General features: G+C 46.6%; 1 protein-coding gene across 3 annotated transcripts in view; it reads left to right on the top strand.

Moving 5' to 3' along the window:
• The first annotated feature begins 2,171 nt into the window (after positions 1-2,171).
• SFXN4 (sideroflexin 4) overlaps positions 2,172-15,705 on the top strand; it is a 21,507-nt gene continuing 7,973 nt past the window's right edge. Inside the window, exons 1-11 of one of the 3 annotated variants that reach the window (XM_029245320.1) lie at positions 2,172-2,350; positions 3,710-3,775; positions 5,641-5,715; positions 6,828-6,854; positions 6,938-6,992; positions 7,555-7,580; positions 8,502-8,555; positions 8,640-8,696; positions 8,824-8,889; positions 9,553-9,631; positions 10,619-10,734. In XM_029245320.1, coding sequence (XP_029101153.1) covers positions 2,312-2,350; positions 3,710-3,775; positions 5,641-5,715; positions 6,828-6,854; positions 6,938-6,992; positions 7,555-7,580; positions 8,502-8,555; positions 8,640-8,696; positions 8,824-8,889; positions 9,553-9,631; positions 10,619-10,734 — 660 coding nt within the window. In that variant the 5' untranslated portion in view covers positions 2,172-2,311. Of the gene's footprint in view, positions 2,351-2,376; positions 3,776-5,640; positions 5,716-6,827; positions 6,855-6,937; positions 6,993-7,554; positions 7,581-8,501; positions 8,556-8,639; positions 8,697-8,823; positions 8,890-9,552; positions 9,632-10,618; positions 10,735-10,860; positions 10,939-15,705 lie in introns of those variants that run through there. The other 2 variants (XM_029245321.1, XM_029245319.1) reach the window with 2 other exon arrangements.

The raw sequence follows: 15,705 nt of genomic DNA, 5'->3' as shown, positions 1-15,705 counted from the left end.
TGTGGGACTCTAGTTTTCCTTCTCTGATTATATCAACAAACATTTATTGAACATTGAACTCAGTGGCTACAAAGATGAATAAGATGCTGGCTCCACATCCAAGGAACTCAGTTTAGGGGGCAAAAGAAACATGGAAGCATTTGTTAATTTTAATAAATCCTGGAGTTCCTACCATATGCTGTGTACTATTTTGGAGGCAAGAGAGTGAACAGAAAGGACACACCCCTTCCTTTATGCACTTAAATTCTAGAGGGAATAAAAATAAAAATACATAGGGGGACTTCCCTGGCGGTCCAGTGGTTAAGACTCCACGCTTTCACTGCAGAGGGCGCGGGTTCAGTCCCTGGTGGGGGAAACTAACATCCCACATGTCTTGTGGCATGGCCAAAAAAAAATACATAGGATGTTTGGAAGGACAATAAAGTGGAGCAAGGGACTAGAGCAGAGTGTTGCAGGTGTGTTCTAAAAGGGTTTCAGGGAGTCAGTCTCTCCAGGTCTGTTTTCTCATCTGTAAAATGAGGACTGTAATTGTACCTATCTTAGGGTTTTGATGATCAAATGAGATAAAACATGTAGGTGAGGGAGTAAGGAGGATAAGAAGGTTCTAGGCAAAGGGCATGGCAGGTGCAGAGGCCCTGAGGCAAGGGTGGACTTGGGGTGGGTGAAGAATTGAAGGGCCATGTGACCAGAGCTGTGAAGAAGCATGGTAATGGGGAGCCCAGAGTGCTTTATGGGCAAGCTAAGGACTTTGGATTCTATTCTGAGATGGGAAATGTCAGGAATGTTCTTGAGAAGAGTTACATCAACTTGTTCTAAGAGGATGACTCTGGCTCCTTTGTTAAGGCTAGACAGTCCAGAGAGGGAAGCAGGTCAGGTGGGCTGGATCTGTGACACACTTGCAGGGAGAGCCAGCAGGATAATACAGGTGTGCTAAACTGTGGTACAATAGGTACATTCCTGGGGCATAGAACACTGGGGAACAGTGAGGAGGGGGCACCTTACCCAGCTATGGGCATCAAGGAAGTCTTCCTGGAGGACAAGATGAAGTCTTGAAGCCTATGGAAAAGTGAGCCAAGTGAGCTGAGCAGAAGTGGGAGCTGAGAGGCCACATGGGCCTCCGATAAGCTGGTTTCATGTTCCCAGAGGGGAAGGCAAAGCAAGGGAGGGCAAAGGCCAGCTGCCTGTAAGTGGCCCAGACTGAGCCAGCACTGTTAGGGCTTTTACATGTATTATCTCATTGGATCCACAACAAAAACAAAATAGGTACAATTACTGTCATCATTTTACAGATGAGAAGGTAGATTTGGAGATACTGATTTGACCAGGGTCACACAACCAAGTAGTGGATGGTGCTGGGTCCCCAGCCCAGGACTCCTGAGGAGCCCCCTGCACACCCTAAACATCCACACGTCTTCCACAAACACACACAACCCCCCCCCCCCCCAGTGCTGGGGGATGGGGTGGAAGGCGGAAAGAAGGCACGTTTTTCTCTGCAGATGGTCCCTACCTGATCTGGTATCCAACAGAAGGAGCTGGATTTGCCCCGGCGCTGGGGAAAAACCCTTGGGCAGAGAGAGAGATAGTGCACTCAAATCAGGGCCAGCTTCACGGGCTGGCGGCGGGGCCCGACACTTAACTTAGAGGGGCCCCGGGGTTTCGGTTTAATGCTCTGATATCGACTTTTGAAAATTCGCAGTCTTTTTTTAATAAGGGGCGCCACGTTTTCATTTTTCACTGGGCCACGCAAATTATTTAGCGAGTCCTGACTACCCTGATCCCGTGTACGCTGGACTTTAGGTGCAATTGAAGGGATTTTCGAGGGTGATATCGAAAAGCCCGTGCTGGGGTTGCGGGGGTGGTGGTGGTTGGACGCTGCAGGAGCGCAGGGCGAGGCTGTGGAAGGCGCCACACGCCACCTGATCGGGTCTTCGCGGTAGGTACCGTGATCTGGGGGTTCCATAGGTGACCCCTCTAGGCCTGGAGGCGACCAGGCTACCCGAAAGGGCGGAGCAAGGGTGGGAGGCCTTGACCTGTGGGAGAGGTGGGCTCACGGCAACAGCAGGAGCGCTGGGCCCGGGGCGCCGGAACAGCAGGCGCGTAATGCCGAGGAGCGGCGGGCGCGCGGCCCCGGAAGCGGGGAAAGGGGACGCGCGCGTGCCCGGGGCGGGGCTCGCCGCCCGGCTCCTCCTCCGCGCCGGGCCAGGCGGCCGCGGCCTTTCCCGGCAGCTCGTAGGTCTCAGGAAAAGGAGCAGCTGGAGGAAGAAGCGCGGGGGCTGGGCGGCTCCTCGGGTGCAGCAGCGCCGCAGCCCGCATGGAGCCCAACGTGCGCTTCTGGATCACCGAACGCCAAGTACGGCCCGGGCCTGGCGCGTCTGGGGACGGGGAGGGCGTGGGCCGCGCGGCGTGGAGTCGCCGCTGGCCGCGGTGACCTTGGGCAGGCCACGTGGTCGCAGCACCCGCCTTCCCATTTCAGACCCCGGGAGGGGACGAAGGAAACCCAAGCGTGCCGGATGCCGACGGCCATGGCTGTTACCGTGCGTGGCCTCTGCCCCAGGCCTCGCAAGCGAGGGTCGCACAGTATCCCCCTGCAGATTGCACGAACTGAGGAGTCACTCCCCACCACTCAGGGGTCTGCCTTCCTCTGCCTAAGCTGTTGCTGGGCATCAGGTTGGAGAGGAACAGGTCCTCCCAGGAGGCCCCAGCTTCCCCGAGTCTGTAGGCTCAGCCAGCGGACAGTGAGACTCGGGGCTGCGGGAAGCCGCCATGGCCGGAAAGTAACCTGGGCCCCATCTCAGAGAGGGGCTGGGCGGCGCTGTCCAGTAGAAATAGGATGGGAGATGCATAGGTAATTCCAAATTTCCTAGTAGCCACATCAAAAAACGTGGCTTTTAAAATTTAAATTTTAATAATATATTGCATTTAGCCCAACAGATATAAATATTAACATTTCAACATGTCGATATAGAAAATTATGAATGAGGTATTTTACCTCCTTTTCTGTAGGAAGTCTTCGAAATCCCGTGTATGTTTTTACACATACAGCACATCTCAATTTGGCCTGGCCACATGTGGCTAATTGGACAGCACAGTTCTAGAGTGTTCTCTTTCAGCCTTTACCTAAAGTAGAGTCTAGCCTGGTTCTCTTAGGTGGGGATGTTGAGGAAGGACAAGGTACTCAAGGTGTCCTGGCAGAGCCAGGCCTCAAAGCTGAAACCACTGCAAAATTTGGGGACTTTTAGGAGCAAACCATGCCTGCTTTCTCCATATGTGAACTGCCTTTATTGGGCCTTCACTGGGGTGTCTGGTTCTTTATGACTAGAGTTAAGCCTTATAACCACCGCAGGAGGGTGAAGAAACAGATTCTGAGACCTTTCTAGGTAGTGCTTCAAGGTCATATGTGGGGTGTCAACATAAGCCCATTTGACCCCAAAGTCTGGGCTTTTAACCCTCAAGAGCACTTTGATATTGGAGTGGTTAAGAGCACAGGCCATTGGGTCATTTCCTGGTTGGGTTTCCTTGAATCCATTCGTGAGTCCTTGGAAGCCTCAGTTGCCTCACCTGTAAGATGGGGTTGTTGTGAGGATTCCAGGAGATGCTGCAAGAGGAAGGCCCTATTAGGTTCTCAAAAATAATATCGACTGCTCTTATTACCATGTATCTTGGTTTTTCTGCTGCCATTAACCTCTCTGGTGCTCTTGCCCCTCTTAAGTCTTTTATTCAAAGATTTCTTCAGTGGACAGAATTATTGGATCCTACAAATTTGGTCGTTTCAATTGTAAGTATTTTCTTGTTTTCAGAGATAGTGAATTTCACATTTTATTCTGAAACGTGAAGACTGTGTGTCCCTTTTGAAAGCAGCTGAGATAACAGAATCCATGTATATTATCATGTTTTTATTCCTTGCGAATGAGCTTGTTGGATTGGAAGGGTGGTACATAAAAGCAGACGTCTATTTAACAGGTAGTAACAAAGGGGATCCAGACAAACCTCCCTGGTAATGGAGGACAGACCGGCAAAGCTAGTTGCAGACCTTGACCTAGGGTTCTGAGGGCAAAAGGTATAGCAAGGAATTGGGGGAGGTTGTTTAGAGAAGGCAGGGAGGGAGGGAGGGAGGGCCAGGGAGGAAATGTCAGGAAGAGCGGACTGTAAGCAAAATGGGGGAGGGGGGGCCAGGTGGGCCAGGTCACCCAGTTACTAGGGTTTTGTTTTCTTTTTTTCTGCTGCGCTGCACAGCATGTGAGGTCTTAGTTCCCTGACCAGGGATCGAACCCGTGTCCCCTGCAGTGGAAGTGTGGAGTCTTAGCCACTGGACTGTCACGGAAGTCCTACTGGGGCTTTTATTTTAATTCAGGTGAACCAGGCACTTCTTGAACGTCCTTGTGTGTCATTCAGACGAGGGGGGTTTGTACCTAGCCAGGTGGTGAGTAACCAGAAGGGACCAGACTGAGAGCAGTTCCGGGGATGGATGGCTCAGCTGTCCAAGTAAAAGATGAGAGTTTGAACCAGCTGTGGCTGAGGGATGAGGAGGAGGAGAGACCCTGTCACCAGCAATGACCCTCGGGGCCAGATCCACAGGGATGCTCCTGTCCTTGTGCTCAAATGTTCCATATAGTCTTGTTTATAATAGAGAAAAACAAGAAACAAGCTGAATGCCCATCGGTAGGGAAATAGAGAAATATAATGTAGTATATTCATGCAGTGGAATACTGATTAGCTGTTAAAAATGATGATCTGGTGATCAACCTATGATATGAAGTGGAAACATATGTGTGATGTTAAATGGAAAAACATGGTATCCATGATGTTTTGTAAAGAAAGCAAGATGCATATAGTACAGCATTTATGCAAATTACAACATAAAAAACCAAAACTACATATTTGTTTTATGGATACATGTATTCATGTATGTACAAATATAAACAATGGGCTGGAAGTTTATACCTTGAATTCGTAATAGTGGTTACCTCTGATAGAATGGAGGGGAAATTGAGACTGGGGGTGATGGATCTTTTGGGGGAAAAAATTAGAAACAAATATAACCGAATGTTCACAGTCGTTAATTCTGGGTGAAGGGATTGTATGTAATCATTTTTTAAATTTCCTTGTTTAATTTTTTTCCTCAGATTAAGTAAAAAAGAAGAGAGAAAATAAGACTGAACTGATTAGATGTGGGTATGAGAGAGAGAGAAGGGACTTCCAGGTTTCTGACCTGTGTAGCCAGGAGGATGGTGACAGTCAGAGAGGAACCGGTGGAGGGGATGGGACAGGTGGCAGCAGCAGTGGGGTAAGCCGCTGGAGCTGTCTAAGAAGCAGGGTGGGGGACTTCCCTGGTGGTCCAGTGGTTAAGGAGCTTCCAGTGCAGGGGGTACGGGTTCAGTCCCTGGTTGGGGAACTAAGATCGCATGTGCCGCGAGGTGTGGCCAAAAAATAAATAAATAAAAATTAAAAAAAAAAAAGCTGGGTGGTCTGAATCTGAATGACACACAGGACTATCTAATGGAAACTCAGGGAGTACAGAGCCTTAGCTCCACGTTGCTTTAAAATTAAAATCAGGTGTGAGTGAACATGTGCTTCTTAAATCTGTGGATAACTCGGAACAGTGTTGAGATCATTGCTTGATTTCCTTATCTCCGATTATAGGAAAAAATAGAAAAATCAAGGCAGCTATTGTTAACACACGAAGATGCATCCGGAAGTGACCTGGAGGACAAAAGGGTATGGCTCTTATTCCCAGGTGTGCCTGGCTCAAGGCTGAGTGGGGTTGCCTTTAGGTGATTTTACTTGCATGGTCTGAAATCAGGTGGGATTTTGCCATTGTAAACACTGCCCAGTTGGGTTAGCTTTTTAAATGTAGGTAGGATTCCTTCTCGTAAACCAGATTAATATTAGTTACTAGTGTTAGGAACTGGTATTAAGAAGAAAAGGCATAGGGTTCCTCCTGTGCAACAGATATTTGCAGTTGCTATATCTGTTGTGAGGATTCTCTGTAGCTGATTCCTGGAGCCCCACGGCAAATTCCAGAATTCAGGCAGGCCTCCAGAGTCAGAACCTACTTCCTACTAGAGGCAGCGAGGTTATAGTCCTGCCCAAAGACTCAAACCAAGTGTTATCTACCTTGCAGTGTACGGGGCTTTCCGGAGGCCACAGACATCAGTCCCTCAAGGCAGCCTGCGGAAAGCGCACACATTTTTTTTTTTTTTTGCGGTATGAGGGCCTCTCACCGTTGTGGCCTCTCCCGTTGCAGAGCACAGGCTCCGGATGCGCAGGCTCAGCGGCCGTGGCTCACGGGCCCAGCCGCTCCGCGGCATGTGGGATCCTCCTGGACCGGAGCACGAACCCGTGTCCCCTGCATCGGCAGGCGGGCATCTCAACCACTGCGCCACCAGGGAAGCCCAAGCTCACACATTTAACTTGGTTTTTCTGAGAACTTGTTGGGGCCTCTGAGCTCGCAGCCTGGCTCTGTTAAAAGTGACTTGGCTAATGGCGTGGTCTGCACACAGTTCACTCTGCTCTGAGCCAGGGGAGGCTCGCTGCGCTCAGGGACTCGCCCGAGGGACGAGTTAGGTGTTGGCCTCTCCTAGGTTAGAGACTTGGGGCTTTTTAATGTTTTGGTCATTTTCATGTGGATCTTCTCTTTGCTTCCTGTCAGTTCATTCGTTTGATTCATTTGATTCACTTGTTTTGATTTGTTCAGTCCGTGTGGTAGAGAACAGTTTGCCCTCCAGTCTGTGAAAGGTGGAGCAAAGATGGCACCAGAAATGAGACTGTAGAGGAGATTGGCTGCTAAGCCACCTTTAAAAGCTATTGCTTGGTTTTTCTCTTTTTAGGTACAAGAAGCTTGGAAGAGAAGTCTCGTAAGTTTCAGCCCCATCCTAATTTTTAGCCTAAGATAACAAAACCAAACATCAGACTCACCTTTGTGTTCACCCTTCTGAAGTCAACAGTGCACCCTGACAGTAGCAAGCTGATCCCTGGTCCTTTTCGACCTGCAGGTGAGTTGATTCTCATTTTCAGAGTGGTTTGCAACTTTAAAAAACCTTGCCTCCCTCTAGTCAAGTGTTTGGTTCCCCTGGCAACCAGCCCCCTTCCTTAGGTGCTTTCCCAGGGTAACTGCATTGACATTATCTCAGGTGTGGTTGAAAGGGGCTTGTTATGAAGAATAAGAGACACTCCTTTCACCTTTATCGCCCTTCTCACTTAGGAAATTTCAAGGATTTTAGGCTGTGTGCCAGGAACAGGGACGAAGAGCAAGTATATGTGTCTTATTCTAAGTCCCAGTGTCACAGATGTATTGAATTCATGTGGAAGGGTGACCAAGGTCTTGGAATAAGGGACCATTTACCTTCATTGGGCAGGAGCCTGGTCAGATCTAGCTCTGCTGCACTGATTTAAAGTTCTGCCACGTGCACAGCTATTGTTTTTATTAGGAACAAAACAGCACGTGTAAAAAATACCCTTTGACGTCCATGCCTTCATTCGGCCTGAGAAGAGGTTTTTGGGTGGGTGGTTTTCCACCCACTCTGCTGTCACTGACCCTCTTGTCTTTTTTGCCAGCTCTCCTGCCTTTCACGGCGCCCATGGTGAGTAAGCTGCCGCTCACTGCTCTGAAGCTGGGGGCTTAGGAAGATGTCCCCCCATCTCCTAAGCTCAGTGGCTGGTGTCCTCCAGCTCTGGACCTCTGTCCCGTGACTGCCTGATAGATGGTTAGGACCCTGCACTTCCGACCCTTGTCCACTCCCCACCCCACCCCCACATATCCCCCCCGGGCACCAGGGCCTCTTGAGGGTCCACAGTGTCATAAGGTAATCCTTCCTTTGAACACCTAGCGTGTGCAAAGCGCTATGGAGCAGATTGATGAGTTAAGATGTGCTCCCTGGCACAAGCCCATGTCACTGGCTGTCACCTTCTCCCCGCAAGCCCTCCCCTTCATTCAGGCCCTCCCCTGGAAACCGGAATCGCCCCCAGCGAGGCTGTCCACCTTGGCTCTCATGAGGTGCTCTCACCAAGTGACAGCACCCCTCTGCCCCTGCAGGTGCTGCTTCTTAGCTGCCCTGCTCAATTGCCTGGAGATGGGGACCACTGTGAGGCACCCAGGGGCTCCCAGTGCCCGTGGGTGCCCATCCAACATCACCTGTCCACTGCCCACTAGCCCCCTGCATCGCACCTTCCTCTACTTTCCCTGCTCCTGGGGTCTCAGGTCTGCATCTCCCTGGGCAAGTTCTTTGCTCCCCAAGCCCTCCCTCCCCCCAGACACTCACAACTCTGCTTTATTTTCTTTTTTATTTATTTATTTAATTGGAGTATAGTTGATTTACAGTGTTTCAGGTTTACAGCAAAGTGATTCAGTTATACATATATACCTATTCTTTTTCAGATTCTTTTCCATTGTAGGTTATTACAGGATATAGAATCTAGTTCCCTGTGCTACACAGTAGGTCCTTGTTTATCTGCTTATTTTATAATATATATAGTAGTCTGTATCTGCTTTATTTTCTTTACAGGTATTTCTGTCAATGCTGCCAGTAAAAAGTCTAAAGTCCATGATTTTACCTCAGGTAGCAACTCTTTGTATTTCATAATTATTGAATGTTTTGTGCTTGAAACCAGAATGTGACATGTTAGCCTCTGTCTTCCTGCAGGTTTCCTTCTACACGTACAGTACAGTCTTCAACATTGTCAATGGAAATGCAAGTTATGTGAGTATTATGAGGCCCAGAGGGTATGCAAGTTCATATTGTTTCTTTTGGCGATTTTGTGTGTTTAATTATCTTTCCTGGGTAAAACTCTGGTACTTGCTAAATATGAACTTTTGTTTTTCCCTAGGATCGTCGCCCCCATGAGAGTATCTTAGTAGGAGCAGGAGTGATTGCTTCGTCCACCTTTTTTGGAGTGTGTATTTTAGAAATCTGTCGAATCTCTTTTATTCCTCAGAATCAGAATTTTACATTCTAACTTAATTTAGAAAGTGTGATTAAGACACAAGGAAGAAAATAAAAGTCGTCTGTAATCCTATCGCCCCAAAATTGTGTGATTATGTTCCAGGTTTCTAGGCAGGGGCTCAGTACTGTTATCTTTAAAAACAAATTAATTCAGGGGACTTCCCTGGCGGGCCAGTGGTTAAGACTCTGCGCTTCCACTGCAGGAGCTGTGGGTTCGATTCCTGGTCAGGAAACTAAGATCCCACACGCAGCGCAGCACGGCCAAAAAAAAAAAAAATGTATTCATGTTTATAAACATGTTACACAAATTGTGTATTGCTTTAGATGTCAGAATACTAATAGGAGAAAATGTCGATTTCAGAGTCCAGTAAGCCTGGGTTCACATCTTGGCTCAAATTCTTAATGGCTTAGTGACTCTGGACAAGTTCTGTTACCTCTCTTAAGTCTCCAAGAGTTCCTCTGATGATCAGGGAGAACATGTCAGTGTTGCAGGAATTAAAACAAGAAATACATGGAGAGCACTTGGCAGGGGTCTGACCTGTAACAAGAAGTAAGTTGACACTAGCTCTCTGCTGGTCCCGTGCAGTAATGATTTTTCTCTCCTATTTTCTAGTTATTCCCTCGTTTGCTCCAAGTAAGATTTTCACTGAATAGCATTTTGAGCAGAAGCGTCATTCCTGTCATCATTCTCGGTAAGCAGGGAGGCTCCCTCCATCTTCGGGGATACCCAAGTCTCTGGGCCACACTGTAGCTGATGAGGGCCACTGTTTGCATCTTGCCGGTGCCCCCAGGCCCAAATTAGGTCTTTGGTTTGAGAGGTGACACTTTCTCTGTAGATACCCCTTTAGTTGTCCAAGGGTGAACACAAACCTGGAAACACAAATTACATTTGAAAGACTCTGTACAAGCCCTGTCCATGTATTATTTCATTTAATCTTGACAACAACTTAGGGGTAGGTAATGTTATTATTCCCATTTACAGATGAGGAGACTGAGTCAAGGGGAGGTTAGGGAACTTTTCTGGGGTTTCACAGGGAGAAAGTGGTGGTCTAGGGGATTCCAACCCAGTGGTCTGACTCCAAGGGAGTGACGGAGATATTAACCAATTGTTTTAAGTTTGCCAGCCAGCAAGTTCACTAGTTCACGCTCCACATTTGGGTTTGGGAATCATAGCAGCTTGAAGAGTTAGCAGAATTATGTCAGTGGTAAACTTTGGGAAATTATGTTACAGAAACTTGGTCAAACCAGCTTCAGTAGGGACTTCCGCAGTGGTCCAGTGGTTAAGACTGCGCTTCCACTGCAGGGGGCACAGGTTCAATCCCTGGTCAGGGAACTAAGATCCCACTTTCCACGTGGCGCAGCCAAAGAAACATAAAAAAAAAAAAAAAAAAACCAGCTTCAGCAAAGCAGGTAGGCGTATTTCAAGGACCCCAGGGTTTCTCCTGGTATCCTGTCAGGGGTGTCAGAACCTGGTGCTAGTTTGTGGTCAGGATCCAAGACTGAGAGCCCAGCAATTCTGACCCTACCCCACAGCCCAGAGGAGAGCTTGGATGGCCCAGTACCACCCGAGGATCAGGAAGTGCAACCATCAAAGAAACAGGCATGACACTTGAAAAGATGTTGCTTTATTGGACCGACACTTATCTCTCTGTTGTGTGTTTTCTTCTTTACATCCACAGCCCAACTCAGTGGAATGAATGTGGTTGCATCGAGAAGTTTGGAGCCCCTGCGAGGAATTGAGGTCATGGACAAGGAAGGCAGTGTCATAGGCTATTCCAGAAAAGCTGGGACAAAGGTAGGGGGACACACGAGATGGAGCTGTAAGCCGCTTGCCTTTTGGGCAACGAATTGAATTGCCTGTTTGACAGCTGGTAACAAATTCATGTCTCCCTTCAACCTTTTCTTATCTGTCTTTTCTTAGGATGCTGAGAGAGAGAATTTACATCTTGTACCCTGATGTTTATTTTTTTAATATAAAAAAAATTTAATCTGTTCTCTGCAATAAGATCTTTTTCTTTTTATAAATTTATTTTATTTATTTTTGGCTGTGTTGGGTCTTCGTTGCTGTGCGCGGACTTTCTCTAGTTGTGGTGAGCGGGGCTACTCTTCTCTGTGGTGCGTGGGCTTCTCATTGCGGTGGCTTCTCTTGTTGTGGAGCATGGGCTCTAGGTGTGTGGACTTCAGTAGCTGTGGCACGAGGGCTCAGTAGTTGTGGCTCGCGGGCTCTAGAGCGCAGGCTCAGTAGTTGTGGCGTACAGGCTTAGTTGCTCCGCGGCATGTGGGATCTTTCTGGACCAGGGCTCGAACCCGTGTCCCCTGCATTGGCAAGCGGACTCTTAACCACTGTGCCACTAGGGAAGCCCCACCCTGATGTTTAAAAGGTGATGCATTAGTCTGGGTTCTCCAGAGAAACAGAACCAATAGGATATCTGCCTATCTATCTATCACCTATCTATATATATAGTAAGACATTTATTTTAAATAATTGGCTTGTGCAGTTTTTGCGCTGGGAATGTGTAGGGCAGGCCTGAACGCTGGAAAGTCAGGAGCTGATGCTGCGGTCTTGAGGCAGAATTTCTTCTTTGGGAAACCTCAGATTTTACTCTGAAGGCTTTCCAACTGATTGCATGAGGTCCATCCACCCTATGGAGGGTAATCAATCTCCTTTACTTAAAGTCAGCTGATTGTAGATGTTAATCACCTCTACAAAACACCCCCACAGCAACATCTTGGTTGTGTTTGATTAAATACCTGGGAACTACATCCCAGCCAAACTGACCTCTAAGATGGGTCACAGATGGACGTCCACCAAACGTTTGGCCCCTGTCTGAAGGTGAGATCTTGTCCTCCAAGCTCAGCGTCTGCCCTCCCAGCCTGCCCTGTACTCGGGGAAGTCAGTGGACATGTCTCTGGGTTTAAGAGAAGCCCTCCGTGTCCACCTCCCAGTGGATTTTCTTAGAGTCTTCACCTTTAAGGACCAGTCTGCTCTCAAGAATGGCCTGAGGAAATCCAATGCTCTGACCTAAAACTCCTCTAAAAGGCCTCCATTTCTAAGACTTCTTATTGTTAAATAGTTTACTCTTTTGCTCAATCCAACACAGTAGCTTCTGTCTGCATTCAGCTCAAAGAACCTGCAGTAGTCTATGGTTTCCTTTGGGGTATAGACTTAAAAAAAAAAAAACTACCTTTCAGGAAGTGAGATCTTTTTTGATCTCAGTGAAGTGACTTTAGCTAAAGAACTGTAACGTGAGGCAGTTGCTCACAAAGCAAACAGAGTAGCTGGGCCTCTCACAGTGTCTGCGTTCAAGGGGCCTCCCTGAGCCAGCTGGACCTCCTTCCGCCCAGAATGCTGGTGGGAGAGGCGGTCAGATAAGATGGCCTCTCAGTTGATCAGTAAATACATCAGTATTTGGCTCATGAAACATGTTACTCTAAATCCTGTCACCGATTTACAGAGCTGAATTGTAAACCACTGGATACGTGCTACAGTATTCCCACCAGCCCGTCTAATAGTAGGTCTGGAAATAGTGGCCGCCTTTCTAAATGAGTTACAACAGGGACATCATAATTGCAAGTAACAGGAGAGAAGTTGCTGTCAGAAATAAAATACCTTGTTTTGGAAATGAAGGTTCTGTGTTTAAGAATCCACCCTAAAGTGTCCACCAGAGGGCAGACAGCAGAAGCAAGAAGAACTACAGTTCTGCAGCCTGTGGAAGGAAAACCACATTCACAGAAATATAGACAAAATGAAAAGGCAGAGGACTTGGTACCAGATGAAGGAGCAAGATAAAACCCCAGAAAAACAACTAAATGAAGTGGAGATAGGCAACCTTCCAGAAAACGAATTCAGAATAATGATAGTGAAGATGATCCAGGACCTCGGAAAAAGAATGGAGGCAAAGATGGAGAAGATATAAGAGATGTTTAACAAAGACCTAGAAGAATTAAAGAACAAACACTTAGAAGAATTAGAGAACAAACAAGCAGAGATGAACAATACAATAACTGAAATGAAAACTACACTAGAAGGAATCAATAGCAGAATAACTGAGGCAGAAGAATGGATAAGTGACCTGGAAGACAGAATGGTGGAATTCACTGCTGCGGAACAGAATAAAGAAAAAAGAATGAAAAGAAATGAAGACAGCCTAAGAGACCTCTGGGACAACATTAAACGCAACAACATTCGCATGATAGGGGTCCCAGAAGGAGAAGAGAGAGAGAAAGGACCTGAGAAAGAGATTTGAAGAGATTATAGTTGAAAACTTCCCTAATATGGGAAAGGAAATAGCCACTCACGTCCAGGAAGCACAGAGAGTCCCAGGCAGGAGAAACCCAAGGAGAAACACACCGAGACACATAGTAATCAAATTGACAAAAATTAAAGAAAAATTATTGAAAGCAACAAGGGAAAAACGACAAATAACATACAGAGGAACTCCCATAAGGTTAACAGCTGATTTCTCAGCAGAAACTCTACAAGCCAGAAGGGAGTGGCATGATATACTTAAAGTGATGAAAGGGAAGAACCTACAACCAAGATTACTCTACCCGGCAAGGATCTCATTCAGACTCGATGGAGAAATCAAAAGCTTTACAGACAAGCAAAAGCTAAGACAATTCAGCACCACCAAACCAGCTCTACAACAAATGCTAAAGGAAATTCTCTAAGTAGGAAACACAAGAGAAGAAAAGGACCTACAAAAATAAACCCATAACAATTAAGAAAATGGTAATAGGAACATACATATCAATAATTACCTTCAGGGCTTCCCTGGTGGCGCAGTGGTTGAGAGTCCGCCTGCCGATGCAGGGGACGTGGGTTCATGCCCCAGTCCGGGAAGATCCCACATGCCGCGGAGCAGCTGGGCCCGTGAGCCATGGCCGCTGAGCTGAGCCTGCGCGTCCGGAGCCTGTGCTCCGCAATGGGAGAGGCCACAACAGTGAGAGGCCCGCGTACTGCAAAATAAATAAATAAATAAATAAATAAATAATTACCTTCAATGTGAATGGATGAAGTGCTCCAACCAAAAGACACAGGCTCGCTGAATGAATACAAAAAAAAAGACCCATATATATGCTGTCTACAAGAGACCCACTTCAGACATAGGGACACATACAGACTGAAAGTGAGGGGATGGAAAAAGATATTCCATGCAAATGGAAATCAGAAGAAAGCTGGAGTAGCAGTGCTCATATAAGATAAAGTAGACTTTAAAATAAAGAATGTTAGAAGAGACAGGGAAGGACACTACATAATGATCAAGGGATCAATCCAAGAAGAAGATATAACAATTATATATGCACCCAACATAGGAGCACCTCGATACGTAAGGCAACTGCTAACAGCTATAAAAGAGGAAATCAAGAGTAACACAATAATAGTGGGGGACTTTAACACCTCACTTACACCAGTGGACAGATCATTCAGACAGAAAATTAATGAGGAAGCACAAGCTTTAAATGACACAATAGACCAGATAGATTTAATTGATATTTATAGAACCTTCCATCCAAAAACAGCAGATTACAGTTCCTTCTCAACTGTACACAGAACATCCTCCAGGATAGGTCACATCTTGGATCACAAATCAAGCCTAGGTAAATTTAAGAAAATTGAAATCATATCAAGCATCTTTTCCAGCCACAACGCTATGAGATTAGCAATCAGTTACAGGCTACAAACAACAAATGCTGGAGAGGGTGTGGAGAAAAGGGAACCCTCTTGCACTGTTGGTGGGAATGTAAATTGATACAGCCACTATGGAGAACAGTATGGAGGTTCCTTAAAAAACTAAAAATTGAATTACCATATGATCCAGCAATCCCACTACCGGGCATATACCCAGAGAAAACCATAATTGAAAAAGACACATGCACCCCAGTGTTCATTGTAGCACTATTTACAATAGCCAGGACATGGAAGCAACCTAAATGCCCATCAAGAGATGAATGGATGAAGAAGATGTGGCACATATATACAATGGAATATTACTCAGCCATAAAAAGAAACGAAATTGGGTCATTTGTAGAGACGTGGATGGACTTGGAGACTGTCATACAGAGTAAGTCAGAAAGAGAAAAACAAATATTGTATGTTAACGCATATATGTGGGATCTAGAAAAATGGTACAGGTGGACCAGTTTGCAAGGCATAAATAGAGACACAGATGTAGAGCACAAACGTATGGACACCAAGGGGGGAAAGTGGTGGTGGTGGGGTAGTGGTGTGATGAATTGGGAGATTGGGATTGACATGTATACACTAATATGTATAAAATAGATAACTAATAACCTGCTGTATAAAAAATAAATAAAATAAAATCCAAAACAAAAAAAGAATCACCCTAAAGAGACATCTTTAAATAGCTTGAGGAGAAATTTACATAGTATAAAATTCATTGTAAGAGTACAGAGTAAAATTTCATGAATTTTAGTAAATTCAAACAGTTGTGCAACCATCACCACAGTCCAATTTTAGAAGATTTCCATCACCCTAAAAATTTTTCATGTGCCCATGTACCATCACTCCCCCTCCCAGCCCCAACCCCAGGAAGACACTGATCTGCTTTAAAATTTATTTATTTGTTTTTGGCTGCGTTGGGTCTTCGTTGCTGCACGCGGGCTTTCTCTAGTTGCGGCGAGTGGGGGCTGCTCTCCGTTGCGGTGCGTGGGCTTCTCATTGCGGCGGCTTCTCTTGTTGCAGAGCACGGGCTCTAGGCACGCGGGCTTCAGTAGTTGTGGCTCATGGGCTCAGTAGTTGTGG

Source organism: Monodon monoceros, unplaced genomic scaffold, assembly GCF_005190385.1.
Source record: "Monodon monoceros isolate NGI ecotype Baffin Bay Population unplaced genomic scaffold, NGI_Narwhal_1 Super_Scaffold_4, whole genome shotgun sequence".
Lineage (NCBI taxonomy): Eukaryota > Metazoa > Chordata > Mammalia > Artiodactyla > Monodontidae > Monodon > Monodon monoceros.
The sequence above is the reverse complement of the archived record's forward strand: the minus strand, read 5'-3'. Positions and strand labels throughout refer to the sequence as shown.